Consider the following 27,934-nt stretch of genomic DNA (forward strand, 5'->3'; position numbering starts at 1 on the left):
CGTTCCGTGTTTAAGTGCGGCATGATGTGCCCACAGGAGCAGTAATCCTCTTCTGTGCAGCTGCTTCCTCCCTCATGTTCTCTCTTCTGCTCAAGGGCAAATCGAGGTGCGCCTCTGGCTGCCGCCACCACGCACTGCTGCCGAAGACAGCGCAGCGTCCCCTGCGCTCTCCGCGGGCTCCCGGGACCTTTCGTTGTTTGGGATGAACGCAGAAGACGCGCCGCGTGAAAGGGGCCAGAGCCGGCCCAGCTGTTTATCGCACCTCTGGCAGCAAAACGACATGTCGGCGTTTGCTTGGACAAGTGTCTTTTGAGCGCGAAACTTTTGGATTCTGGGGGTCAGCCGTCTCCGCTCGGGTGATTGGGAGTTTTGGGTTCGAGAGGAGATGCGAGCGTCGACGTGAAGACATGGATATTACGCGGAGGGCTTGGTCCTTCTTCCTGCTGAAACACGAAGAATTTCACTCTGAAAACGATGCTTTAAATCTCGGAGTTTCGTATGTAAGTATTAGTCCATGTCAAGATTAATGTTTACCGTGTAGACCAGGGAAAACGTCCTCTTAATGCCTAACACCTTTTGTTGTTGTTGTTGCTTTGCTTTATTCTTATTTACATTTATTTTCACATATATTGAATCAGAAAAACAACAAGTTGAAGTTAAATGCACCAAGTCTGGTAATGCTCAAGGAATATTTAGTTAGTATTTTAAAGTTGCTCTATGATGAGTGACCCGGTAGTTTAGCCTGTATACCGTCTCAAACTAAAGCTCCTTGCATCCATCTTGTTTACTCTTTGACTGTCAGGAAAAATGTTGTTGTTTTTTTCTCGACTAAAACAACTGCTTCTTTATTATTTTTTAAAATTTAACAAGTGTCTCGTTTCGTCAGCTCATTCCTTCTGAAACTTGTGTACTTAAGCTGTCTGCAATTACATTAAAAGGTTTCTGCCAGAGAAGTAGGTCATCAGTCCAGGGCAGCCCTGCTGAAAGTGTGAGGTCGAATCACTCCTAACATGCCCAAGTGAAAACTCTCTGTAGGCTTACTTTGACATTTTCTGAATTCATGAATGAGGCTTCTGGATAGAGGCAGCTTGATCAGCACGAAATGCTGATCTTTGATATCAATAACGATAAACATTTACCAGACCTGAGAAATGCTCCTAGAAGCAACTTTTATTGTCATTTTTTCAGTGTCACTGTAGTCCTGGGTTAAAGAACTTTTCATGTTTTGTCATTGTTCAACCATTGTCTGGTGATACCGTCACAAAGCGTCGCGTAATTGGGAAGTAGACAGAATAATGACGCAGGGCTATCAAAGATTTTGTCATAAAAATCTGGAAAGTGCCACTAATTGAGACCCCTAAATGAAGTCTGGAGCAATTACAACCTTCTGAAGTTGAAAGAATCTGCATCAAAGAGATCAAGGAACACTGTAGAGAGGTCAGAGGTAAAGTTGTGGAAAAGAATTTAAAGGGACAGTATTATGTTAAATCAACTTTATGAGCTTTACATCATGTTAGAATGTTATTCCCTGGAGTAACGTACCCGGAGTGTTGCTTTAATTATTCCATGCCTGTTTGAGAACTCCTTTAATCCCCCCCCCATCCCCCTTAAGCGCTTGGGTGGACTTAGCACCGCCTTCGAGGATGAAGCTCCTCCTCGGAGCCGCAGTTTCCAAGCTTCCGCCTCACAGAAGAGCCCTGGTCCACTCAGCTCCTTCAGACTAGCCAGCAGCAATTAGCAAACACATGGTGGCACTGTGCATCTGCTGAGCTCATTATATCAGCTACTTCTTAGTGCAACGCTGGTAAAAAAAAAAATGTTGTCAAAGTATTAAAAGAGGAGCGATGTTGTGATGACTTCCTGAAGGCGGAGTTTCAGCAGGAGTTTCTTAAATTGACAGAGGCCCAATTGCAAGGCGTTAAATTACAAATCCAAATGTCTTTTAAGTCATATTCGATAGATTCAGCATTTTGTGTAACAACTGAAAGTAACATAGTCACTACAAAATAGCACAATGTGGCTAGAAAACACGTAATACGACTCCTTTAAATCAGGGTTTGATTCTGAAACAGTACTTTAAAGTTTGAACAACTTACTGAGCACATAATAGCAGACCTAGAAAAAGCAGTAAAAGGCAGATGTGCAGACCTAATAAGACATGGCTGACACACTGGGCAAAGGAGCGCATTAATCAGGGAAGCAGGGGTAAATCTGCTGCAGAGATTTATCCATACCAGGGAGAAACTGTTGACATGACAACTAGGAGTCCTGGATTTACAAACTGAAAGAGCGACAAAAAGAAAGTCATTGTTGAAAGAGAGCTGCAAAATAAAGTTCAAACTGGAGGTTGTCAGCTACGTGGTACAAAGCATAGACGAGATCAAAACTAAAATGTAAACTCATCAGATTTGACCAACCCTGCTCATCACCCTGAACAAACTATCCCTTCTTCAGTAGGGATAGAAACGCTTTTCAAAGGTAAAAACAGGAGAACCCTGGAAGAAAACATATTACAGGTGGCAGAAGTCTCCATACTGGAGCGAAACGTCACACTCAAGCACAACAACATCCAGCCAGAGCTACAACAGAATGGTTTACATCAATGCACATGCATATGTTGGAATGGCCCAGTCAAAGGCCAGACCTAAATGCGATAGAGAATCTGGGGTGAAACTTTAAAATTGATGCTTACAGACAGGCTTCTGAAAATAGTTGTTTCAGTTTCAGTGTGGCAAATTGGAAAAGTTGACAAGGTAAAAATCTCTTCCACTTCTAAAAATAATGATTTCTTATTGGTGATGAGTAATCGAAGCACTTTGATGTGAAGTGCGCGCCAAGGACAAAACACCAGTTTTTCCGTATAAAACATATCAGAAGTTAGGATTTGTTTTTTTAAACAAACCTCCTGGTGTATTCCTTCACTCTGATCTAGCATCATTGTTATCCTTTAATGCATGCTCTTGTAGAGCGAGTTCAAATGTTTGTGTTGCACAGTAGATCATGGAGGGTTTGACTGATCTAGGTAAGCACGATTTTTCAAACTGTGGACCCGCAACCTGAAATAACCTGCAGGGAACCTGACATGTTCCACGTTTTTAACCACTGGTGCTTGATCTGGCGAAGTCTCGTCAGCGCTGAAGGATTTCTTCAGGCGTTTTTCAGTCTTTGTGGCTCTAAAACAGATGTTTGGCGTCTGATTCTGCAAATGTCAAGTCACTTGATACATGAAGTGGCTAAACAAATCCATGACATGAAAAACCCGAGGTATGAAGGTCAAAGGAACTTTTTTTTTTTCAGGTGTCTGTGATCCGCTCATTCTCTTTGACGGCTATTCAGCTTTTCAAAACGGCATTTATTCCCATCTGCCTCAAAAGTCTGAAGTTTAAACTAAGTTGCCAAAGTTGACTTCAGACCAGTACAGAGTTCATATTTTTGCTTTCTTTCCCCCGTCATGTTTAAATGTTTTAGATCAGCAAGCAAATTTTATTATGTCTGAAAAAGAAAACCACGAGTAAAATACAATGAGCAGTTAAATATTGATGTTATTCAATAGAGGGAAATTTCTCCCACCAGGTGCGAGGGCATGATGTGTGTTTTTCTTAATTTATTTATTTTTTGAGATCTGGAAGCCTACTTCATTCTTGACTCTCCAGGCCAGACAATAAATCAGGTTTGAGTTCGGTGAGCGAAACTGAAGGAAGAAGTTTGGTTAATTAAAATTATAGTACTGAAAAAATAGAACAGAGCGCCAACTTAACAAAAAAAAAGAAAAAAAAAAAGAGTTAATTTGCTCCATGTAATCAAATTAAGTTTGTCAAACATACTACATTTACGTTTGCTTAACATGATAAACTGAATATATTTACTTGGATAAACTTAGTCTGATTAAAAGTCGGATAACTTGGTTTATATTTTCAGTGTGATTTAAAAAGGAGGAGGATTATATTTTCACATAAAGGCGAGGTTGGTTTTGATGGCTTTTCCTCCCTCATCCTTTGTATTTACTCAGGTCTTTTTTATCTCAAGATAAATCGGATCATCTCGAACATTTGTTAGTTTAACAACTAACAAAAAATGAGAAGAAATCAGGCAAGGAGCAAATGCTTTTTCAAAGCATCCAAACCTATTTTTAGCCTCTCAATACTTAATAAATAATAATATTTCCCTTCGGTCCAAGTAGCATTATTACAGATGTAGCTACATAAATTGCATTTTGTGGTTCTGCCATCCACAAACAAGTGTTTATTTTTATTAGGACAGACCAACACAAAGTTACACATTGTTGTGAAGTTAAATAAAAATGATTATTTTTGTTTGTACGATTTAAACCAGATAAATTAGGTGTGTGTTTGTAGTCACATCCCATTTATTCTAACACCTGTAAATAAAAGACATTTCATTAGCATGAAGGGTGAGGGTACAAAGTGTTGTTTCAGTTTTGAACCTTTCACAGATTTCACTTTTATTTCATAAAAGTAAAACAAGTCTAGCCTATACGTAAAATCAGAGCCACAATGGAATAGTCAAAGTCTGCAACTGAATTAATTTAGGACTCTTTAGCCTGTTTTGACAAGATAAACAGGCAAACATTTTTGTCTCTATATGTACATGCAAAGCTATCAGACTTTTATCTTAAAAGATATGCAGCTGTTTCATATAAAATCCCCCCCAAAGAAACACCTTGAAATGTGACTCTAAGATGTAAAAAAAGCAAATTAAAATCCACATTTCTTCTCACAAATGCCGTTCAGATTTTGATAATTACATAGTGGTTACATAAGGAAATAGTAAGTTTTAGATTGTCCAGAAGGTCTTTGTTTCCATATTCAGAAAACATTTCTGAAAACTGAGACATACTTTTTTCAAAATACAAAAACAACAAAAATAAACGTGTGTCAGGACTCTGGCTCCACATATCCAAATACATTCTCTTTTACCTTGTGTATCTCTGAGAATCTCATACTTCAAATAGCCGTAATCGGATTGATAATGCAGTAAAATAAACATCTGCTACTTGATTGAATGAAGCCAAGAAAGAACAAACTAGATAAAAGTGAAAAGAGAAATGTTTATCTGATGGAAGGAGTGATGATGCAACATAAGGAATGTGGGTTTTGAAAAAGAGAAGCAGCGTTCTGGGTTTCTGAAAGTTAATTTTATTAAGACAAGAAATAGCAAATATGACTTTTTGAGTATTCTGACTAAGTATGTAACGATATATTAGCTTGGTGTGAAGCATGAACATTTCTCTGACTATCCAGTGCAAGTTAGACAAATTTCACTATCTTGAAAATGTTCAATATTTTATATGGATTAATCACACACAGAAATATTATTAAAAATATGGGTTTTTCTTCACATTTTGATGATTGTGGCTTACAAATAATAATGATAAAAAAATTCAGCATCTCAGAACATCAGGGTGTCATAATAAGTTACATATACAGAAAGCTGAGTGAAAGGAAAAAGTGGGGCATGAAAAGGTGCAACAGGGAGAGGAATTACAGCAGAAATTATTTATGAAAAAATGATCTGAGGGGGCCTGGGTTCCCCCTCAGCCTCCTTTGGGGACGCCACTGCACAACGATGCCCTGATATCAATTTAGAAATGTCGATTCTCAGCTTTAACAGTCAGATATTCGGCCCTGTTGTTAAATTCCCGCCAGTCAATGAATGCCCGGAAGAGAAAAGCAATCTGGTGTAGATGTAAACACCTCCAGACATTTACAAAGGTAACCGTTTACACTGGAGACTGGAGGAAAATAAAAATATCCAGTTCTTTATATAGCCACAAAATAATAATATTAATGTTAACAGCAGCAGCAGAGATCGTGTTTGTTTATGGAAGTACCTGAGCGGTGCTGCGCCGCACAGCTGCGCATCCGACCTGCCCCGCGTGAGGGCAGCTCTGCGATTGGCCCAGCCGGCTGGAGGCAGAGGAAGGGGGCAGATGTACTCTGCCAAAGACAGAAGACATCAACTCTCAGAGGGATTTCTAGCAGAAGAGTTCTTCTGCCTTTCAACAAAATGGCTCTCCTCTCATCTTTAGACTTCGCGAGACACAGGACTGTGATTTTATCGGATGTAAGAAAAATAAATAAATCAAACAACAGCAACAAATAATAAAAACCCATTAGACATGCAAACAGGTCAAGTTAAGTCCAATATTAAACAAGAAATGGGGTGAGATGAACTTGAAGCTGACAGATTCATCTTCTACTTTTTGAGCTCACAGTTTTCATTTGTGGGAAAGAACTTCGGCTTTAAACACCAAGAATTAGCAGCTGATCTTACTAAGACCAATCAAACAGCCCTATAGTCTTTAAAGTTTAAAACTTTAAAATCTTTAAAACTGTTGGTAGTATGTTATATGTGAAACTTTTGCACAGATTAAGATAAAATGAAACTAGAAAATAAATGCCACTGCAGCAGTAGTTTTTAAAACGACCTGTCATTTATTTTATTTTGCTGTCTCAGGTAAGCTTGTTGCAGTAATGGAATTACATAAATAAATAAAAATGAGCTTGATAATTTATGTTCTTTTTTATTATTTTATATTTACTCATTTCCAAGTAAGTAAATTGTGCAAAAATTATAGTCGCGATATCATGATGTTAATTTCAATACTTGAGAAGAAAAGATAAGCAGACTTGTGCATTATGATAAATGAAACAATCGTCACAACTCCTGATTTCCCAGAAAAAGATTTCAAAGATCGTAATGAAAAATAGAATAATGCAAAAGGTAAAAAAAGAAGTGAAATAATGATAAATACATAATAAATAACATTTATTTATTTATTTTTTTACAAAGTTAAAGTTTATTTATCTTTGAGAGGGCAAATTTGCATTATTACTATACCATTATCAATATATTACTCGAAAGCGACGATATCATCGTTTGCAAGAATCCATCCATCCATCCATTTTCTGTTCACCCTTGTCCCTAATGGGGTCGGGAGGGTTGCTGGTGCCCATCTCCAGCTACGTTCCGGGCGAGAGGCGGGGTACACCCTGGACAGGTCGCCAGTCTGTCGCAGGGCAACACAGAGACATACAGGACAAACAACCATTCACACACACACTCACACCTAGGGAGAATTTAGAGAAACCAATTGACCTGACAGTCATGTTTTTGGACTGTGGGAGGAAGCCGGAGTACCCGGAGAGAACCCACGCATGCACAGGAAGAACATGCAAACTCCATGCAGAAAGACCCCGGCCGGGAATCGAACCCAGGACCTTCTTGCTGCAAGGCAACAGTGCTACCAACTGCGCCACTGTGCAGCCCCCGTTTGCAAGAATCGTTGGGACAATTTAAAATTTGTTGTCGTGACCGGCCCAGCCTGAGTAAAATGAAACGATTAAGTTACATTCACAACTTCCTCAAGCAGTTGCTCTTGTCGTGTGCTCTGCTCCAATTTGAAACTAATTCTATTAATTATTCGAAGCGATGATGACCATATCACATCTGGCTGTTACGGGAATTAAATTTCATTCAACTAAAACACTCTCCTCCTCCTCCTCCCCACCCTGCTGAGTTTAATACTGTACACGTCCTCCTGCAAGTAAGCTGCGCACTCTGGCAGGCCGGCTCTCTGTGCATTTCAAAGTAGATTAATTATACACTTTAACTGTATGTTGCACAGATTGGATTATCATCACCGGTTGGTTGCTGCGTCGCTTGACTTTTACGAAGCAAAAAAACAAAACAAAACAAACAAAAAAAAGCCGCATATGTGTTTCTCTGAATCGGTTGTCACATGACGCCGTACCACCAGGACAGAGAAGACATTAGGTCGAGCGTGTTTTTATCGACTTAGTGACATTGAGGATGCGCGTCGCGACGGCAAGCGAGACGGCAATGTCACCGCACGAGATGAGCCGATCTGGTGTCAACCTGGGCCAACTAAGCAGATCAGCAGGGAGCAGATAGCTGGCGTCTGGCTGAACGTGTGAAGGGACCCATGCATTTCAGGAGAGCAGGAGATGGAAGACCTGGAGCTTAGGCCACATGAAAAGGATACAATGGGTTTTTCTGTGTCAAACGGGGGAACGCGGAAATGTAATCCTCTCTTTGGAAAGCTTTCCCAGTTATTGAAATATCACACTGTCCGTGACTCAGATTCTGGAGCAAATTTGTAGTAGTGGAAAGCACTTTCATATTGTTTTTTTTTTTGTTGTTTTTTAGATTACATTGTGGCTTTTCCTCATAACCGTAAAACATCAAAGCTGTCTTAAAGCCAGAAATCTGGTTTCAACTAAACACATGTTCCACTTTCAGGAACAAGATGTGTGGATTTTAAGCTGTTGGGGCTGCACCAGTACCATATTTTCCAGACTATAAGTAGCTCCGTAGTATAAGTCGTGTCACTCAAAAAATATGTCATATGTAAGTGGAAGTGGAGAATAAGTCACATTTATTTAGAAACTGTCAAACATGAGAGAGACTTTAGTCCGTGTTGGTGATATGTTCCGGTTGCAGGTTGACCTGCTCTTTCAACTTTCAAATTTTCCGCTGAGTATTTCGCCGGCAGAGAGAAGCGGAGACGCATGCGGTTTAAATCCAGGGTGATAGAGAGGCAGTTGCGTTGCATGAAGCGGTAACATGAAGAAGGCAAACACATAAGGACATTTTTCTTAATGTTTTTTTTTAGCAACTATAGCATGGAGACGCAACTCCTGCCTCTCCCAGCAGCACAAGGAGCAGTATTATGTTTCTCGGGTAGTTAATGCTACAATCAAATAATGTTAACTTCAGTTAGAAAAATACTGTGCTCCTCTATTAACCCTTTAACAACGTTTGTACCGGCGTTGCACTGAGTAGTAGCTCGTATAATGAGCTCAGCTGATGTGCAGTTCCACCGGGTGTTTGCTAATTGCTGCTGGCTAGTCTGAAGGAGCTGAGTAGAGGAGGAAGGACTGTTCTGTGAGGCAGAAGCTTGGAAACTGCATCTCCTAGGACGAGCTGCACCTCGAAGGCGGCTCTCGGTCCACCCAGACGTTTTCCACAGCTGAATGGTTGCCATGGGAGATTCAAGGATGCATGAAAGAATCAAGGCAACACTCCAGGTATGTTTTTGATGAGGGAATAACATTTTGACATGATGTAAAGCTGAGAAACAGATAAATTAGAACCCAACATTGGAGTCGTCTCTCCATGTTTGGTCATTACCATCTCCCTCATAGCGCACCATGAGGGAGATGGTAATGTTTAATCCTTGGTTCATATCTGTCAGTATGAGTTAATATTTAACACAACTGTCAAAAAATGTGTTATGAAGAGGAAATACAAACATATGTAAGTTGCACCCGACTATAAGTCACAGGACCGGCAAAATTATAAAAACCTGTGTGACCTACAGCTGGGAAAATACAATACTCACCCTGTCAGTTCTGTTCACCTGTACGCCGTCTTACAGCTCTACCCTTAGTGTAGCAAAGGGAACAAAGCAGGTTGACATCTTCTAATTTATCCATCTACTGAACCTTCCATTGTCTACAACCACTGATCTGTGCTAAGTTGCAGAGGTCATTAGGCGAGCGGTGGGGAACACCCTGGGCAGGTGTTACAACCATGCACACACACAATTCAGAGAGAAAATTTAACCTAGCAATCATGTTTTTGGACTGTGGGAGGAAACCAGAAGGAACCGATATATGGGCTGGGAGAACAATGCGAAACCATGCAGAGAGACTCAAATGGGATTCAAACCCATGACCTTCTGCTGCAAATGGTGCTACCAACTGGGCCACCGCACAACCCACATCCTCTACCTGCAAAGCATATCTTGGAAAATCTCTCTTCGCTATTTCTGACCTTTGCTCTGTCTCCCTCAGAAGAAGTAAATTCTAGTACAGGACGATCAGGATGAAAAGATGGCAGCCACGCTGTTACCAACGGGTCCTGACGGCTTGCGGCGGTTCACTCGCGAATCCCTGGCTGCCCTGGAGCGGCGGGTGGCGGAGGAGCAGGCCAAGAGCTCCAAGGATTGCACCGAGGCTCAGAAGAACGCCGAGGCGGCCAAACCCCGCGCCGACCTGGAGGCGGGCAAGCAGCTGCCGCGCATCTTCGGCGACGTCCCTCCAGAGCTCGTCGGGGTTCCACTGGAGGACATCGATCCCTTCTACTACAAGAACCAGAAGGTGAAAACTTTTCGATTTTATTTTTCTCAAAGTGAAGGCGACAGCGCTTATCTTTCTTTCTGAGAACATTTTCCCTGTCAGCGGAACAACTTCTTCAGTTCTGATGATGGGCTGGAAGCATCGGGTTATAGTCGGATAGCAATTAAGTCATTTATTTATTTGGCAATTTTTTATATTTCCATACACAAGTCGAAAAAGAAAAAAACACAAAATGCTGAAAAAAAAACCACAACACAAAACTAGCACAAAAATAAATCAAATTTTTTTTAATTCTTGTCAATGCCATGAACAAAAGGTGTAGACCAAAAAAAGTGTGGGTAAAAGCATAAGCTTATTTTACTTTCACTTTCACTTTCTAATAAATATAAAACTTAAATGACAAGTCAAAGCAGCAGAATCTTTACTGCACATTTTTCTAAAATCTCCAAGGAATTCCAGCTGCTTGTAGACAAACTCATAAAAGACAGCATTGTCAAACCTATTGTATTTGTTTAGCAAATTATTTTTATAATTCTTTTTTAAGATTGAAGAACAGTTTTCACTTCTCACAATTATTCCACTCTAACTGAAGGACAATTGTTTTAAAAGTTAGCCTTGACCTTTAGTATTTTTTAAAAAACAAATCCTCTCTTAATTCATAGTTCTTTAATTTTGAGCTACTTTTGTGTACACCTAGGAATTACAGTAAACACATCCCATGAATGAATGAATCACTTTCAGATTTTTTAGATGTTTTGCTTTTTAACTTCTTCCCAGAGCTAAATAGAAGAGTTTATTGGCTTAGCCCAGTGATGCTGTGCTGCCCATAGATATGCCTGTTTAAAAACTGTTGAACAGCGGTACATCAGCGCATATTGCTAATAATAACCAACCAACAATCAACATTTCCGGCAGGTTTATAAAGTCAGTTGACCTCCAGTGTTAAGCGCTAATTACTATCTTGGGATTCTAAAAGGATGGAAAAAGAAAATGGAGAAAGAAGCACTTCAGACGTCAGTCTCTGTTTTCCCAGGAAAATCGCTGCTGCTTGAAATGTTTGTCCGTCACACTGACCAATCACAGGTCACCAAACAGAGATTTCTTTATTTTTTGTTGTTTTTTATTTATTTACTTTACTTTTTTTTTTTAAAACAATGAAACTCTTTGGCTAAAGCAGCTTAAGAGAATTTAGGATTTTCTTATTTATTTTACCGTTTTGCTCTCAGTGCCTGATTTGTCGCAATTCCAGTCATTTCAATGGTTTCATTACTGCTTCAGATACGGTGAGGCACTTCTTTAAGACTGAAGACCCACACCCAAACGTGACTGTTCTTCCATCTTTCCGATCATGAGGACCGATTGGGAAAATGTGCCTTTGTGTCTCCTCAAATTTATTCTCTGGGTTAAACAGGGATATCTTTAGTTTTTTTTGGTATATTTTATTGCATGTAGTTGTTTCTAAATTCAGAGCAAAATGCACATTTTGCTATAAAATATGAATTTATTGCATGATTTTTCACACATCTCAAACCAAGAGAAAACAAACAAAATAAAAAGAGGAAATGATGCACATTAACAATCTAACAACACAAATAAACAATAATAATCAACATGAATTTGTTAATATAACCCAGACATAATTTCCGCCTTTTTGAATATTCCACGTTAGTTGATAAATAATAATTCATTAAAGAAAGGGTTTCATTTTGAAACGCATTTGGAGTTACTGTCTTAGTGTCTAATGCGTAATAAGTTTAGAAACCTCCCTTTTGGGAGGAAATGTTAGCGATCCTTCAAATAATTTCTTCGTTGCGGCTCGCCGTGACTAACACAGCCTGTCTGCGTCTCTTTAGATCTCTGGTGGATTCTGAAATAGGATTAGCAAGTTTTGATTTGCTGAGCTGGTGGATCAGGCTGCCGCCCATTAATGGAGAGATGAAAACAGGACATGGCAGCCATTCTCAGGGTCTCTTTGTTTTGGCATGTGATGCGCTGCTGGATGGGAGGATTATCCAAAGACCAGGAAATATTTAAATAAATGCCACATCTGTTGGGGAAACATGCCGTCCTGCATGCTTTGGAGTTGCCTCCATTATCTCAACTTGCCCCGATGACTGCCTGTGGTGGAAGTTAGCACAGATGGCAGACAGAGAGATTGAGTCAACACGGTGCTGCTGCTCCCTCTCGGTAAAAGGAAACAGCTGAACAGCTGCTGCCGGCTGATGCGTAGCCTCTCTCCATGACATAGCACGAGAGATTCACTATGTTACAATGTTTGAAAATGGGATTTTTTTCCCCCCTCGCCTTAACACTGGTGTTTGTCTTTTGCTTCTCTTTGCAGACTTTTATAGTACTTAACAAGGGGAAAGCCATCTTCAGATTCAGCGCCACGTCTGCACTTTACATATTAAGTCCATTTCACTTCATCAGATCGATTGCCATAAAAATCTTAGTCCATGCATATCCTTTTTGAATGACTTGTTGGTGTCTGTGTTTGTTGACTTTGCCAGAAGAGGTTAGGTTTGGAAGATGTTAGGACATTATTGAATAAGGTGTCATCTTAAGATTGAGGGAGAAAATAGAGACAATCAAGGTAATAGTCACTGTAATTTGACGTCTCACCTTAGTTAAAGTTAATATGTTCCTTTATCTGCCAGAGAAGCCAGTTTCTAATATTCAACAAATTCAAACTCACTGGTTTGTATTTCGCTAGTAAGTGTGAAATGGACACGTTTCTGACAAGTATAAGATGAGAGGAACCGTCCAGCTGTGGAGGAAAAAAAGCTAAGAACTCATGGAAAACTAAAATAAGGAAGTATGAGACAGCATTTATGCTAATATAATGGAGTAATTATTGAATAGTGAGTAAAAGTAAGTAAAAAAATCTAAAAGTTTATCTGTTTGATCATGTTTTGTAGCATTGTCTGTGGGTTTTTGCAAAGGGCGTCCTCAGCCAGATGGCTTAATGTTGTTTGGGAGGCCGAGCCACAGAAAAGTTTGGGAGCCTCTGATCTATATAACAAATAATTTCTTTCCCTTTAAAATGTACTGTAGACCACAGATATTCCTATGACTTTAGTCATAACGACAGTGGTACAGTACCTCCGGGTATTTACATCTCTGGAAAACTTTCATATGTTATGTTGTCAACCTCAAATTTCACCGGTTGAATTTTAATTGACTTCCATCTGAAAAATGAATGAGACAATCAGAAAACTGTACAATGCATTTGTATTCAGAAACCTAAACCTTGGTCCCGTTTATCAAATTCAGTGCAACTATAGAACAAAACACTGTAAAAACACAGGAATCTTAACAAGTGGTGTATCACTGCTCTAGCTTATTGTGCAAGTATACTAATGCACTTTGAATAACACAAAACCAACTCACAGGTAGCTTTTCAGCAAGATATAGGAGAGCTTGTTTTAAGTCAATAAGTCATTGATGAAGAAGTACAAGTTCTGGTCAAAGCTGATGGGAAGATGGATGGAGATAAACACAGGTCAATCTCTGAATAAAAATAAACAGTTTGAGTTTGCAAAAGTCTGGTTGGAGGTTCACTTAAAGCCGACTGAGGATCTGTGGCGAGATTAGAAAGTGAGATTGTTCTACAAAAAATAAAAATAAAATACCAAAGGAGGGTGAATGCATATGTGTGCTCCACTTTCCACATTTTCATTTGTAGAAACAAGGATGTGCCTTTTTCCTTCTGCTGTGCAATTATGTGGTGTTTATTTATCAAATAACTATGCTAATGAGGACAGCCTGTAAAGTGACAAAGTGGAAAAAAAAGAAGTCCCACAGGCATGAATACTTTTACAAGACACTCTACAGTATATCTGGCAAAAAAAAACAACAAACAAACGAAAACGTTGCCTCATAGTTTCAATGTTAATTTATAACTCTACAGTGACTGTATTATTCTATGTTCTGGTTCACCACCAGCTTATTTTAGAAAAACAAACGCTACGTTATGTATTTCTCTGCCACTCCACATTTTCCTGAACCATTCCCACGTTGTTTAGCTATTTCATAATGTTCACCATCCTGACCAACTGTTTCTTCATGGCCATGTCCGATCCGCCAACATGGACCAAATACCTGGAGTAAGTACAGCTTTATCTCTCCCCACTTAACGTGTTTTTGTTTCGTTTGTTCATCCCAAACGTTGCTAATGCAGAGTTGCCGGGGTCTGTTGCTTTGTCACAGACTTCTGCAGAATTACTGGAAATGTGAGTATATGTAGATGTGGTGCATGTCGTGTTCCTTGTACTCTGAACACAACGTCGGCATGCCGTGGAATGAGAAGAGCCTTGAACGTGTTTCAAGGACGTTCTTGCTGTGCATGACGCGAAAGATTCAGTGGAAACGTTCATCGTCGGAGGATTTTTTACGTTTTTGTTGCCGCTTCAACAATTATACAAAACTTATTTTGAGAGAAAATGTTTGATTTCTTCCCAAGGAATTGGATAAAAATAGATCATTTGCAAATATTATAAAATGCATACAAAAAACAAGAGATGCTAGAAATTTCCTTATACCCACATCTTTGGCAAAACCTAAGGCCAAAGGTTTCAACGTCTTATTGATTCATCCTCTTTCAGCAACAATCCCAGTGTTTGGGAACAAAGAAAACTAGTGGATTTGAAAGTGAAACGTGCAAAGTGTTTTTTGTAACTGAATGATCATCTATCACTTCTTGTCAATGTCAAATTTGTCAATGTCAATGTCAATGTCAAATTTATTTATATAGCACCTTACAGCAGACAAGACTGCACCAAAGTGCTGTACAAAACAACAACACAAAAACAACAACACAAATGACAAAACAGAACACACATCATTTAAATGCCAGAGAGTAAAAGTGAGTTTTAAGAAGCGATTTAAAATGGTCCAGGCTGTGGGCAGATCTAATCTGGAAAGGTAAGTTATTCCATAAAACAGGAGCAGCAACAGAAAAAGCTCGATCTCCTTTCCTCTTAAGTCGAGTTCGAGGAACTGTAAGTAATAACTGATTATTTGATCGTAGCGTTCTGGACACAGACTGGAGATTTAAAAGGTCCCGAAGATAAGGGGGGGCTAACCCATTTAAAACTTTAAAAGTTAACAAAAGAATCTTAAAATCTATTCGATAAAAGACAGGCAGCCAGTGTAAAGATGCCAGAGTTGGCCTTATGTGGTCATGCTTCCTGGTTCCTGTGAGAAGCCGTGCTGCTGCGTTATGGATCATTTGAAGTCGCTGAATCTGTGATTTTTCCATCCCTCTATATAAAGAGTTGCTGTAATCCAGTCGAGTTGTTATGAAGGCATGGATAAGTCTTTCAAAGTCCTTAAAACCGAAATAAGATTTAACTTTTGCTAAAAGCCGAAGGTGGTAAAAACTCGATTTAACGACAGAACTAACTTGTTTATGTAGCTTTAGAGAGCTGTCAAAAGTGAAACCAAGATTCCTAGCAGAGGTCTGATAAGAGCGAGCTAAAGAACCAAGAATCTGATCTGGATTTGTAGTCTGAAGTTTCTGACCAAATAATAGAACTTGAGTTTTGCTTTCATTGAGGTGAAGAAAGTTTTTTTCCATCCATAATTTAACTTCAGCTAAACAGTTTAGCAACAGCTGAAGAGAATCAGTTGTACCATTTTGCAATTTAAGGGGCAAATAAATCTGGATATCATCTGCAAAACAATGAAAGGAAATATTAAATTTTTGGAAAATTTTACCAAGAGGCAGTAAATACAAGATAAACAAAATGGGCCCTAAAATTGACCCTTGGGGAACACCATACTTTAATGGTCTGGCCCCAGAACAGGATTGGTCAAGATGAACAGAAAAGGTTCTGTTTTCTAAATAAGACTTGAACCATTGGAATACTGAGCCTCGCAGGCCAACACAGTGTTTTAATCTATGTAAAAGAATTTGATGATCTACAGTATCAAATGCAGAGCTCAAATCTAGAAGTAATAAAACTGCAATGTTGCCTGAATCAACTGTTAATAGGAGATCATTATACACTCGGAGCAAGGCAGATTCAGTGCTATGAGCAACTTTAAACCCAGACTGGAACTTCTCAGTTATATTATTGTCTTTTAAAAACATTTCAAGCTGAATAAAAACTAATTTCTCAAGAATTTTAGATAAGAAAGGCAATTTAGAAATGGGCCTGAAGTTTGCTAGGTCACTGGGGTCTAGATTGGATTTTTTAAGAAGAGGTTTGACCACAGCATGTTTGAGAGTAGATGGTACACAACCTGACTGCAATGAGGTATTTATCACCTTAAGAATGTAGCTGCCAAAAATCAGAAAAAAAAGTGAACTTTGTACTTTTTGGTCATTGCCAATATTGAACGTTTTTTTTTATCAAACTTCCCTGCCAGACCAGAGGATGATGACAAAATCACAGGTAACACCTATTGGTGACCACAAAACCCTCATTAAAATACACTTAACTCTTGCATTTATTCATTTAAATTTTTTTCTTTTTTTAAAAAAAGTTGAACAAAGCTACTAAGAATTTTTATTGATTGATTTTCTGTTTTTCCCAGGGGTTAAACATTGTCTGTCTTAGCTAGGTCTTATTTTCCCATCGCTCACAGGCACTTTGTTGAGATTAAACATTTTCAGATTGAGATTTTTGGTTTGGTTTGGTGTAAAACAATAGCCTGAATATGTGTACATATGTCCGCTGTTGAAGGGGCAGGATCATGAGTTTTCTAGGCACTTTGCGCCATCTTATTGCACAATCCAGTAGTTGACCCCCCATCTCTTTCACTGAAAGACGAATGCATCCTCCATCTTTACTGCTTGACGTCTCAGATTTGTAGATCCTTTTCCAGAAGGTTGTTGCTAATATCCTATCCGTATAAAAACAAATGCTGTGGATATCAGATGTAGAGTGAAAATGAAATCTTTAACAGGCAACACAAAAATGTATATCTTGTGCGGATTTAAATGAGCATTCTTTAAGTCATTAAACTTTACCTAGCTTAAAGTAAATTTACAACTAAATGCTCAGCTGCTGGAAGAGGATTCATGCTTTCGCTGTATTAATACACTGCTGCTGCTCCTTGTTGCTGAATTCATATTTATGCCGATGACAATGTCTCATGCTGTCACTTTTTTTTGGTTTCAAATTCTTTCAGCATGTTATTCTTATCTTGCTCTCAGTTTGCCTGCTAAATCATTTCGTCATTGTTATACTTCCACAGAAAACGTGTCAGCCCGCACCGCAGCTATTGTACTTCATTTTAAAGCAGGGGTTAATGTGCGTCTAGTGCCCATAAATGTGTGTGTTCATCGTCCTGTTTCTAACGATTCCCAGGTACACCTTCACTGGCATCTACACTTTCGAGTCGGCAATAAAGATTTTCGCGAGAGGGTTCTGTTTAGTGCCGTTCACCTTCCTGAGAGACCCGTGGAACTGGCTCGACTTCATCGTCATCATCATGGCGTGAGTAGCCTGTTTCAAAGCAATCTATTTGATTTAGCTAAACTCCCTGAGACCAGTCAACTGTTTTGTCTGAAAACAGCAACACAAAATCACTCTTAATTCACTTAGATGCATTTCCATTACTAATCTGATGATATTCCGCCAATATCGAAAAAGCACAATTTGCAATAGCGGTGTTTCAAACACGACACAAACATGATAAGTTTGTTCACGTGATAAATCATCAAAACCACGTCGCACCATCATGCTCCAACTACTTCTTGTCCTATTCCTCGTCTTTTCTATCGTTTCCAAAAGTTTGAAAAGTTACCTTGAAGATGCTTGGAAAGTGCTTGAATTTTACTGTGGGAAAAATGGACGAACCCTTACTTTACATCACGACTGTCGTAACTGGTAACAATTAATTTTAATAACTTTGAGCCACACGTTGACAAACTGAGGCAACCAGAGAAATAATAAACTCATAATGCGCTCCATCTTAAAGTTGTACCCGTCTGTTTGTGCTGTGATTATAAACTTCTATGGTCTAAACTCTCCCTCCTCTCCTCTCTTTTGGCACCAAATTCCAGATACGTCACAGAATTTGTCGACCTCGGGAATGTCTCTGCGTTAAGAACCTTCAGAGTACTGAGAGCTCTGAAAACCATCTCGGTCATTCCAGGTGAGGCAGCCTTGAAAACGGCTTCTTCGTTTGTAAAGTTACACAGTAAAAAACGAGCAGCAAAATTTTGGTTTATTTAACAAATTATAGAGAATTAAATGACAGTGTTCATTTAATAAAGTCATATTCTTATCATTTTATTCATACATTCATAAACGTCAGAGTTCCAAACTAAATGTTTTATTTGAAAGCTAAGTGTTTAGATTTCAAACTAATATTTTAGTTTGAAAACTAAATATTTACCTCAGCCTTACATGTTTAATACAGAACTAAATATTTAGCTTGTGAATTAAATATTGAGTTGGGAGCTAAATATTTAGTTTCTGAACTAAATATTTAAGATAAATATTTAGTTTAAATTTAAGACTGAACTAAGTATTTAGCTTGTGAACTAAATATTTATTTCAAAAGTTAATATATCTAACAATATCTAGTATGAAAACTAAATATTTAGTTCCCAACTAAATATTTAATTTAAAATAACTAAACACTAAATATTTAGCTTTTAAATGAGTAGATGTCAAAGCTTAGTTTGGATCTCTGACATATACAAATGTATGAATAACATGAAAATATGACTGAACAAAGAACCCATCTATTTCACTATGACAGGCTAAATAAACTATAAAAATTTTGCTATTAATTTTTTAGCGTGTAAATTTACAAACGCCACCCCATCTCTTCTCAGCCCTGCTTTTAAAACTTTCCACACTGCATAAAAATCAGCACCGGTCGTCTCTTTTTTTTTCTGTGTTTCCTGCTCCACCCAGGTCTGAAGACCATTGTGGGCGCTCTGATCCAGTCTGTGAGGAAGCTGGCCGACGTGATGATCCTGACCGTCTTCTGCCTCAGCGTGTTCGCCCTCATCGGCCTGCAGCTCTTCATGGGTCTCCTGCGACAAAAGTGCGTCCGGAACCTCGATCACTGCATCAACTCCTCGTACACCCCCAACACCACCTTCATCTGCAACAACCGGACCTGGAGTTCGCCGGACGACTTTCTCACCAACGAGGGTCAGACTTAAAGGACTGTATCTGTGTTTCCATTACAAATGTGCGCAAATCTTGCTGATAATCTGCTTATGTCAAGAAGCACAATTTCACAAATGTTTTTATTAAATAAGAACTTAAATTAAAATACAGGCGAATAAGCTTGTTCACGTGATAAGTTGTTAAAAATCATGGCAACGATGGATGTAAACAGTTACCAGAGATGTAGTCATACGGAACACCACTGAGGTCATAAATGTATGAACATTTCTCTTTACTTTAACGCATGTTCAACAGGCAAACGTGTAAAGCACGTGATGTTTACGCGTTAAAATGTCACGGGTAATTAGTGCATAAACAACGTTGACATCACATCAAAAACGTGTAAATTAAGCGTTGATTGCGCTTTTCATTAAGGTGCAAAAAGAGCCTGTTTATGTCTCTTCTGGACAACGTCACATCCTGGCAGTCTGAGTCACGTCTCTTCTCATTGGCTGTTTCAGATCCTCGGCCAAACCACCAACATGCACTGTAGACATTATTTACACGTTAACCATGTGTGACATGTTGACGTGTGTTCGACGCGTCAACATCACATACTGTAGACGGTATTTGCGCGTTGTGTATGTGCCAAAGTAACACAAATTGTACAGACATTTATGACCGCAGTGGCGTTCCATAGAAAAGTATCGGACATCAGAGGGAGACATTGGCGTCTCCTTGGAAGCGGCCACGCATGCGGTGTTTTGGGGAAATGCAGTCTTTTTATGAACTCTGAGATGCTGTGTGAGTTCTGGTGGATCAAGCAGCACATTGTCTGAAAAACAAAGCAAAAACAAACCATCATCTTCCTACTACTTCGTCTTCTTTGTGGTTTTTGCCAGTAGCAACAAAAGACAGTTGATAATCCAGCTATTTTCGCATCACATTAGTGACACAAAAAAGTGTTTTCATTGCAGTTTTGTGAAATACACCTGTTTCGATATGGCCGAAAAACCACCTCATTCTAGCGCAAGAAAACTTTTTGGCGAAACTTGACTTTTTTTCAAAATTGACATGTTTCCGCTAAACAAATTGATTTTTTGTAATTTCAATTTGTGCAATTCTATGGTTAATGGAAATGCAGCTATTGCCTGCTGTCTACAAGCACATCACACATGTCCACTGCTCTGCTTTCCCTGAACTGTCACTCCTCCTCCCTTAGATAATTTCTACAAAGTTGAAGGGCAGAAGGATGCTTTAATATGTGGATATGGAAGCGATGCAGGGTAAGTGAATCTGCGCTTATTAATAATCTGCGGGCTGTTACGTAATGTTGAAATGTTGACCGCCGTAATGGCTTCTGATCCCCTACATGCTGCTCTGTACAATAGGACACGGAAGCTCGGAGGCACTTTTCACATTGGCAGGAAAACACAGCAGTGGTTGATTTTCTGTTGGCTTTAACATTGCAGTCACTGTGGGGCTTAATGCACAGGGCTGTGATCTCATCAGAGGGACTGGCGTACCATGAGAGAAGCTCCATGTGCGGATAATCACGTCAGCGCTGCCTTGACAAAGACACTCTGAGTTGGCAGCTGAAGAAGAGCTGTCATTACAGATTTTATCCCGCAGAGAGCCAAATATATATAATTAGGTTAACTGGAATTGATCAGAGCACTTTAAAATGATGTTTTCTTAATGTTTAGAGAAGATTCTGTACTCAATACTGCTACTGATTAAAATCTAAAAGCGACATTTTACGTTACATAGTGGATCTCAGTTATTTCTTACCCTGTAGTTCAAGTTAATTTAATTAATCTAAATCAAATGTAGAATTTATTTTTCCTTTTGAACGGATGACTGTTCCCAATCGAAGGGCAAATTTCATTTCGGTTGAAGTGAACTCTGGCGCAGTTCGAATTCATATGTGAAGGCCAAGCGGGCCGAAGACTGCTCCAAAAGCAGGAAGTGACTTATAATGCAGAGTATTCTGGGTAAATACAACCAAAACAAATCCGCCAGAGGAGAAATGGCTCATGCTCTTTTTCCAAAGACAAAAGAGAAATCCTTCAATCACTAAAATCTGACGTCACTCCATTTTGTTTACATTTCTTGAAGAAGGAAGTTGCGCTCATGTCTTCTTCTGAGGTTTTCACTTTGTCTCCTTTAGCAGTTCTTGGTGCAGCGCCACCACAGGCGAAGAGGTTTTTCAATAGTTTGGTTCGTTTGACACAATGCAGTGTCAAGCGAACATTTGACGCTGCAAACAAACATTTGTTACATGTAACAAATGTTGCAACATTGGTCCTCAATCGTACCGAGTCCACCAGATTATCAGGTGTGAAAACAGCCTAAATAATCTTGTAAATCCAAATGCTTTGAAACAAGAACAAGGCAGCAAATCTCCCCCTGATCCTGGTTTGAAGCATTATTGAGCTAAACATTTGTTGGATTGTGGAAACCTCTGACCACAACAGTCGCCCTTCACTAGGTGTTCAGATGAAAACCAGGATGATAGTGCTTTGGAAAATTTAGTGAGGATGTTTTTTTCAGGCAGGTTGGTCTCTTTTGAACTTTTAGGATGGGTTTTGTTTGTGCAGAAAGAAAGAAAATTTGTTGGGGTTTTGTAGTGTCATCTTGTTGCAAAGATACATTTTTGTTTTTTTAGTGAAAATTATTGAATGTCTCTGGATGTTTGGCGTTTGGGTCTCCTTCATGCCTGCCTCAAAAAACACTATTGAACACATACGGTGATATTTTTATATGTGGATAAGTTACATGTTATGTCTTTCTGTGAGTGTACACTGCAAAAACATAAAATTATACCAAGTATTTTTGTCTAGTTTCTACTGCAAATACGTTAGTACACTTGAAATAAGACAAAATTTACTTACAAAACAGAGGAGTTGGTTTTAAATGAATGATTAAAAAAAAAAGATTTCCACTGGCAGATTATTTCACTTATGGGAAAAGTGTTTTGTTATAAGTAAAATAATCTCCCAGTGGAACTAATCTGCTTTCAAATGTTATTGACTGAAAACATTCTCCGATATCTTGCTGAAAAGTTACTTCTATGTTAGTTTTGTCTTATGTCAAGTGTGCAAATATGTTTGCACTAAAAACTAGTCAAAAAATTACTTGGTGAGGTTTGGTGTTTTTGCAGATTCCTAGATTTCTTTGTCTTTCTCTTCATCCATTTCCCTTTCTTCTATTCTTCTCCTTTCCTCCCTTTGTTTTTCGTCCCTCTGTCCGTTGTACACTAATAAAGCTAAATCTGATTTGAATAAAGTTTTATTAAAACAATGCAGTCCAGTTTAGCGTCACAGCGAGAGCTGTGTTGCCACGGACACGGTGGAGGTAGTTAGTCGCATAATTATCCTGCATCAGAGAGCAGCCACCCTGCCGTTTTTAATCCCACTTGGACGGCAGCCTCCCAAAAAACACAGGAACTTAATCTCCTCGAGGAGGAAAATCTGATCCTGTAATTTCTGTTGAAGTCAGAGTGAAAAGAGAGGAGGGAACTTTGGGTGGAAGTGATGTCATTAAGCCTTTTAAATAGCAGGCTAGTGAACTCAAACTAGACATTAAAGCTAAATAGCTGAAGGTTTTTTTTTTTTTACCAGTCATGGTGATTGTATACCTTTTTGTCAACTAGTCTTGTTATCTCACTTTGATTTTACTGTTGCCTTGTCATCAAAAGTGATGTTGCATTTTTTTCTTGCATGTCCTTGCCATTACACGGCTTCCAAATGAGATGACACAGAATCACAACATGGATGACAGATTATAGGTCAAAAGGGCTACAAGGTAGCTTATGTGTTTGTTTGCAAATTATGTGGCAGGCTCTTAACTTATGCGCCGTTTCTGCTGGAACGTTGTGCGGCGGACTGTGGAGACAGGCAAGATACTAAGCAGGTCAGGACGGAGGACGTAAAACACAGAGGATGCTTAATCTTTTGAGTGTATTCCAACAAGTAATCCCTGAGTAGATTTCCAAATTAAAGCTCTGGATACGTTATGATGACACACACTGTCACACACATGCGCAGAAGCAGGCACCGCTGAGCGGTCAGACACACAGGACTTGTGCTAATTCAAATTCTACTTTCAGCCTGGTCACTAAGTTTGTTGTATATTGTTTGCCTTTAGAGTTGAGGACGTTTTTCATCAGTCCTGCTATTGTGGTTAGGCCTGTTCTTAACCTCTTGCATCTCAATGCCCACTGGGCAGTCAGGATTATTACTGATTGAACTCACATTTTGAACTTTTGCCCTTTTGCCTAGCGTAGAAACCCAACACTTAAGCTGTCCTCAGGAGAAACGGCAATTTTTCTTCTGCTACTCCTTAAATTATATGAACTGTAAGATTCTGAGTTGATCTCCTGGAATAAAAAATGAAAAGCATGTACAGCAGCCACACCAAAGATTATCAGAGTTTATTTAGTTGTTTTGAAATGCAAACTGAAAAAAATATGACCCATCCATTCATGCACAAGTCATCTTCTTGGGCATGAGTGGACGCTTAACCTAACGTGGGCATTACAAATGCGCGGACACAAAAACACAATTTCACAATTGCTGTGTTTCTATTAAAATCGCACAATCATGGGATACGTCATTAAAAAAACCACCGCCGCTCCATCATCCACCCACTTCTTCATGGCGTCTTTGTCGTTTCCACCAGTAGTAATATCCGGTTGGTTATGACACGACTCGTGTGATTTGAAAAAAAGTGTTTCCATGGCGGTGTTGCGAAATTCACTCATTTGACACAGCCAAAATATATTCATCGAATATTGGAATATTGGAATAAACAGGAGACTCGGTTGAACAAGGCGTCTGGTACAGCAAGACGTTTCCAGCCTCACACAGACATCGCCGCCCTTGACGTTAGTCAGAATTCCCGCTTAGCAGCCTGGTGAGACCTGCAGCTGTTCTCACAGCCGTGCTGTGCCGCCCAGATGTTGGCCAGCCATTATGAAATTATTCCCCTCTCACATTGACATGGAAGTGCAGCTTGTTCTCTGCTGCAGGACTTAAATATCTGCTGTAACGCCACTGCGCTAACAATGAAGATCAGGGATGGAGGCACGGAGCCAAACATTTTTTGAGGCTGTTATTTGATATCCATCTGGCTGAGTGTAATCTTTTTAACTCGGGTTTATTTTAGAGCTTCGGCCTGAAACAGGTTTCAAGTGCCGTATTCAGTTGGGAGGGGGATGGTGCTAATGGAGCTGCATCCACTTACTGTACCAAAGATGAATAACAACATGTAGATATGAGAGGTGTTTTTAACCTGAGTGACAACAGAGCTGTATTTATCCTGCCTGCTTCTAATGTTTCAATCCTGTCATTTAATAATCTGTCTTCTTCTTCTTGATTTTATATCCGTCACAGGAAGTGCCCGGATGGATTTGATTGCCTCAAAGTGGGAAAAAATCCAAACTACGACTACACCAGTTTTGATACCTTCGGTTGGGCTTTTCTGGCACTTTTCCGACTCATGACCCAAGACTATTGGGAGGAGCTCTTTCACCAGGTACAGTGGGTTTTAATTTATACATAAATCATGTTGAAATTTCCTGGTCATTTTCGGGAATGGATTCGATCAAAGGATATTGGTGCTTTAGAACAACAGGGGGTAAATCAAATTGAGAATCTGAAAGTACTCGACAATATGTTGTCCAGTTTCAGTGAACTTGAATGTATTGTCAAGAAGACTGAACAAAAACTATTCTTGCAAAACTGGTAGAGACATATCCTAAAAGATTTGCGACTATAATTGTGGCACAAGATGATTCCCCAACATATTGACTCGTAGGGTCCAAACGCCACAATCTTTATTTGAAATAAATAAATAAAATTGGGCAGCGTTTATTGTCGGTAAAAGTAGGGATTATCTCTTATCCTATGTGCATAACCATGTAACTTTACTGTGTGAATTTTCCTCAGACTCTGCGCTCAGCAGGAAAAACCTACATGGTTTTCTTTGTGCTGGTGATCTTCCTTGGCTCCTTCTATCTGGTGAACCTGATCCTGGCCGTGGTGGCCATGGCCTACGAGGAGCAGAACCAGGCGACCATTGCTGAGGCCTGGCAGAAAGAGAGGGAGTTCCAGCTGGCCATGGAGCATCTCAGACGAGAGCAAAGAGTAGGTGCAAGATTCTCTTGTGTGTGTGTGTCTTCATTTTGATGTGATGTAAGGACCACTTTTCCAAGAAATACTGTACTGTGAGGACTGTCTGCTCCATATGGGGCCCAAAGCCAAGGCCCCATAAGAAGAGGTGTTGTACTTGGGTTAAGGGTAAACTTTGGAAGGTGTGAGTAAGATTTGGTTAAGGTTAGGATTAGGAATAAACTACTAATGAGTAGGCATAAATGCAGCTACTGAAAGGAGTAGAAGTCAATACAAAGCCTTCAGTTTGCATAGAAGTACAAGGATGTAGGCTTGTGTTGGCGTGTTGGGGTGTGTGTGTGTGGGTGTGTGTGTGTGTGTGCTTTTCAGCTTTAGATTATAAATGACTCTGTCGCATAATTTCTGTCTGTTTGAAGTTGGCAGCCAAAAGACAAGCACAGGAGACCGACTCCGTTGTGTCGCCGGAGTTATCGCCATTCTGTCTGAAAGCAGGAAGTATACGCCGCAGCAGCAGTAGAAGAAGAAGATCTCACAGGACTCTTTCAGAGGAGACAGCAGCTGAAGCTGCTGAGGAGAGGCTGGAGCCAGTGGATGAAATTGTGGTACAACAAACAAGTTTCACCCAGTTGTTGAGGTTGTGCCCTACATTAGCCAATGACTTCCTCCTGTTTGTCTCTCTCTGCAGCCTCCTCTGTCCCCTCTGCCAGTCCACCCTCTGCTGGCCACGCTCTCCTCTCACCCCCTCAGCACCAGGAGAGCCAGCCAGAACAGCATCTTCAGCTCCTTCCGCCCTCGCAACAACTCGGAGGCTGACTTCGCAGACGACGAGTACAGCGTCCACGGGGACGTCTTCAGGAGTCGCGCCAGTTCGACCGCAACGCCGTGGAAGAAGAGGACAGGCAGCGTTAGAAGCCACTGCTCCCAGGTGTTGACCCCCAGCCTCAACATCAACGGACGACTCAACGTCTTGCTGGACAAGAACGGCATCGCCACCATGGGTCTGCTCACCCCGACGTGCATGCCGGCTCACAGCATGGAGAAGTTCAAGGAAGAAACAGTAAGTGTAGAACAGGCAAAATACCCAGGCGTTTCGCATTAAATGGGAGAAAATAAGGCTGAAACGATTAATTGTGTTAATCACGATGAATGAAGATCAATTGATTGTTGGAATAACCATCAACTTGACTGATTAGAAATTGATTAATTGCAAGGTTTCCCCCAGAAAACTTGCTAAGCCCGGTGGTTGGGCGCTACGGCAGTCATTCATCCAGTAGCCCGTCGAATTTTTGAGTTAAAAATTTTTTAAAGTTGACAAGAAATTTGTAAATATCACTTTATAGTTATGTATTATTGAAAAATTGGAAGATTAATACCTGAACACCAACTATAAAGTCTTTAAAAAATGCAAACATTTCAAAAAGACTTAAATAAATAAGCAATGTTTAGCCTGGTGGCCCGCCAGGCTTAAAATACACTGGGGAAAACCATGAATTGTTGACTGGAGGATTCACACGCCACAAAAGGTAATCTTCTGAATAAACAACATATTTGGAGGAGTATCTCTACAAAATAAATATACATTTTACAATTAAGATAAAAACACCTTAGTCTGTAAATGTATTTTACCCAAAAGTCCTCAAGTGGCATAGTTTTATCTACACCTGGTTCAAATTCACCAAATGAATCCTATCATATTGCATTTTGAGCAAAAAAAAAAAATTTTCTTATTTAAAAAGAAATGTAATTATTTATTTGCATATTTTAATGTATTTTTAACATCACATAAAAAAGGGCATAAGTGCTTAAATAGCAAATCTGTAGAATGTGGCAGTTTTCTATCCGATTAATCAATTGAATAATTAGGAGAACAATCAATTACGAAATTGTCAGCTAGAGCCCCAAAAGAAAACAAGCTTAAGTATCGACCAAAACAATATATCAGACGACATTTATTTATTTCTTGTCTGCCAGAAGCCATGCAGTGGAGCGGACCCAGCTCCCAGACCTCTGCTGCAGCCTTCGCCCAGCGTCACGGAGCGGTGCTCTGTGCGCAGGAAACGAGCTCACAGCTCCTTCAGCTTCTTCAGCGACGCCATGGAGGGTGGGTCCATTTCATCCCTCGAATAATATCCAGGAAATTAGTGGAAAAAATTACTTCATTTTTTTAATTTTTGCTCCTGATTCGGGTTTCTCCTTGCAGAGCTGGAGGAATCGAGGCAGAAGTGCCCCCCTTGCTGGTACGCCTTCGCCAAGAAGTATTTAATATGGGACTGCTGCCCCTGGTGGCTGAAGTTAAAGGAGTGTGTGAAGTTCATGGTGATGGATCCCTTCCTGGATCTGGGGATCACCATATGTATTGTGCTGAACACTCTGTTCATGGCTCTGGAGCATTACCCCATGACTGATGAGTTCAACACCATGCTGTCAGTGGGCAACCTGGTAAGAGACTCTTCAATGATAGGAACTGGAGCATTTAGCCCGCTTTCCCTCAAGTGCTGTCAGGTGGTACGTTAGCAGAGATGAGCTGGCTGAAGAGGAAAATGCCTTTCAAACTGTTATTGTATTTCAACAATCGACGAGAAGGACGGTTTTTTTTTAG

The 27,934-nt window shown here is 39.8% G+C and overlaps 1 protein-coding gene across 1 annotated transcript in view; it reads left to right on the forward strand.

Annotated features, from left to right (window-relative positions):
* The window catches only part of LOC114147123 (sodium channel protein type 4 subunit alpha B-like), a 49,365-nt gene continuing 21,431 nt past the window's right edge, over nucleotides 1–27,934 (forward strand). Inside the window, exons 1-14 of the mRNA XM_028021681.1 lie at nucleotides 1–500; nucleotides 9,840–10,145; nucleotides 12,466–12,584; nucleotides 14,141–14,230; nucleotides 17,441–17,569; nucleotides 18,139–18,230; nucleotides 19,001–19,243; nucleotides 20,424–20,487; nucleotides 24,598–24,739; nucleotides 25,153–25,350; nucleotides 25,752–25,937; nucleotides 26,021–26,392; nucleotides 27,307–27,436; nucleotides 27,536–27,774. Coding sequence (XP_027877482.1) covers nucleotides 9,879–10,145; nucleotides 12,466–12,584; nucleotides 14,141–14,230; nucleotides 17,441–17,569; nucleotides 18,139–18,230; nucleotides 19,001–19,243; nucleotides 20,424–20,487; nucleotides 24,598–24,739; nucleotides 25,153–25,350; nucleotides 25,752–25,937; nucleotides 26,021–26,392; nucleotides 27,307–27,436; nucleotides 27,536–27,774 — 2,271 coding nt within the window. The 5' untranslated portion in view covers nucleotides 1–500; nucleotides 9,840–9,878. The remainder of the gene's footprint in view (nucleotides 501–9,839; nucleotides 10,146–12,465; nucleotides 12,585–14,140; nucleotides 14,231–17,440; nucleotides 17,570–18,138; nucleotides 18,231–19,000; nucleotides 19,244–20,423; nucleotides 20,488–24,597; nucleotides 24,740–25,152; nucleotides 25,351–25,751; nucleotides 25,938–26,020; nucleotides 26,393–27,306; nucleotides 27,437–27,535; nucleotides 27,775–27,934) is intronic.

This window comes from Xiphophorus couchianus, chromosome 6 (genome assembly GCF_001444195.1).
Source record: "Xiphophorus couchianus chromosome 6, X_couchianus-1.0, whole genome shotgun sequence".
In the NCBI taxonomy this organism is placed as follows: domain Eukaryota; kingdom Metazoa; phylum Chordata; class Actinopteri; order Cyprinodontiformes; family Poeciliidae; genus Xiphophorus; species Xiphophorus couchianus.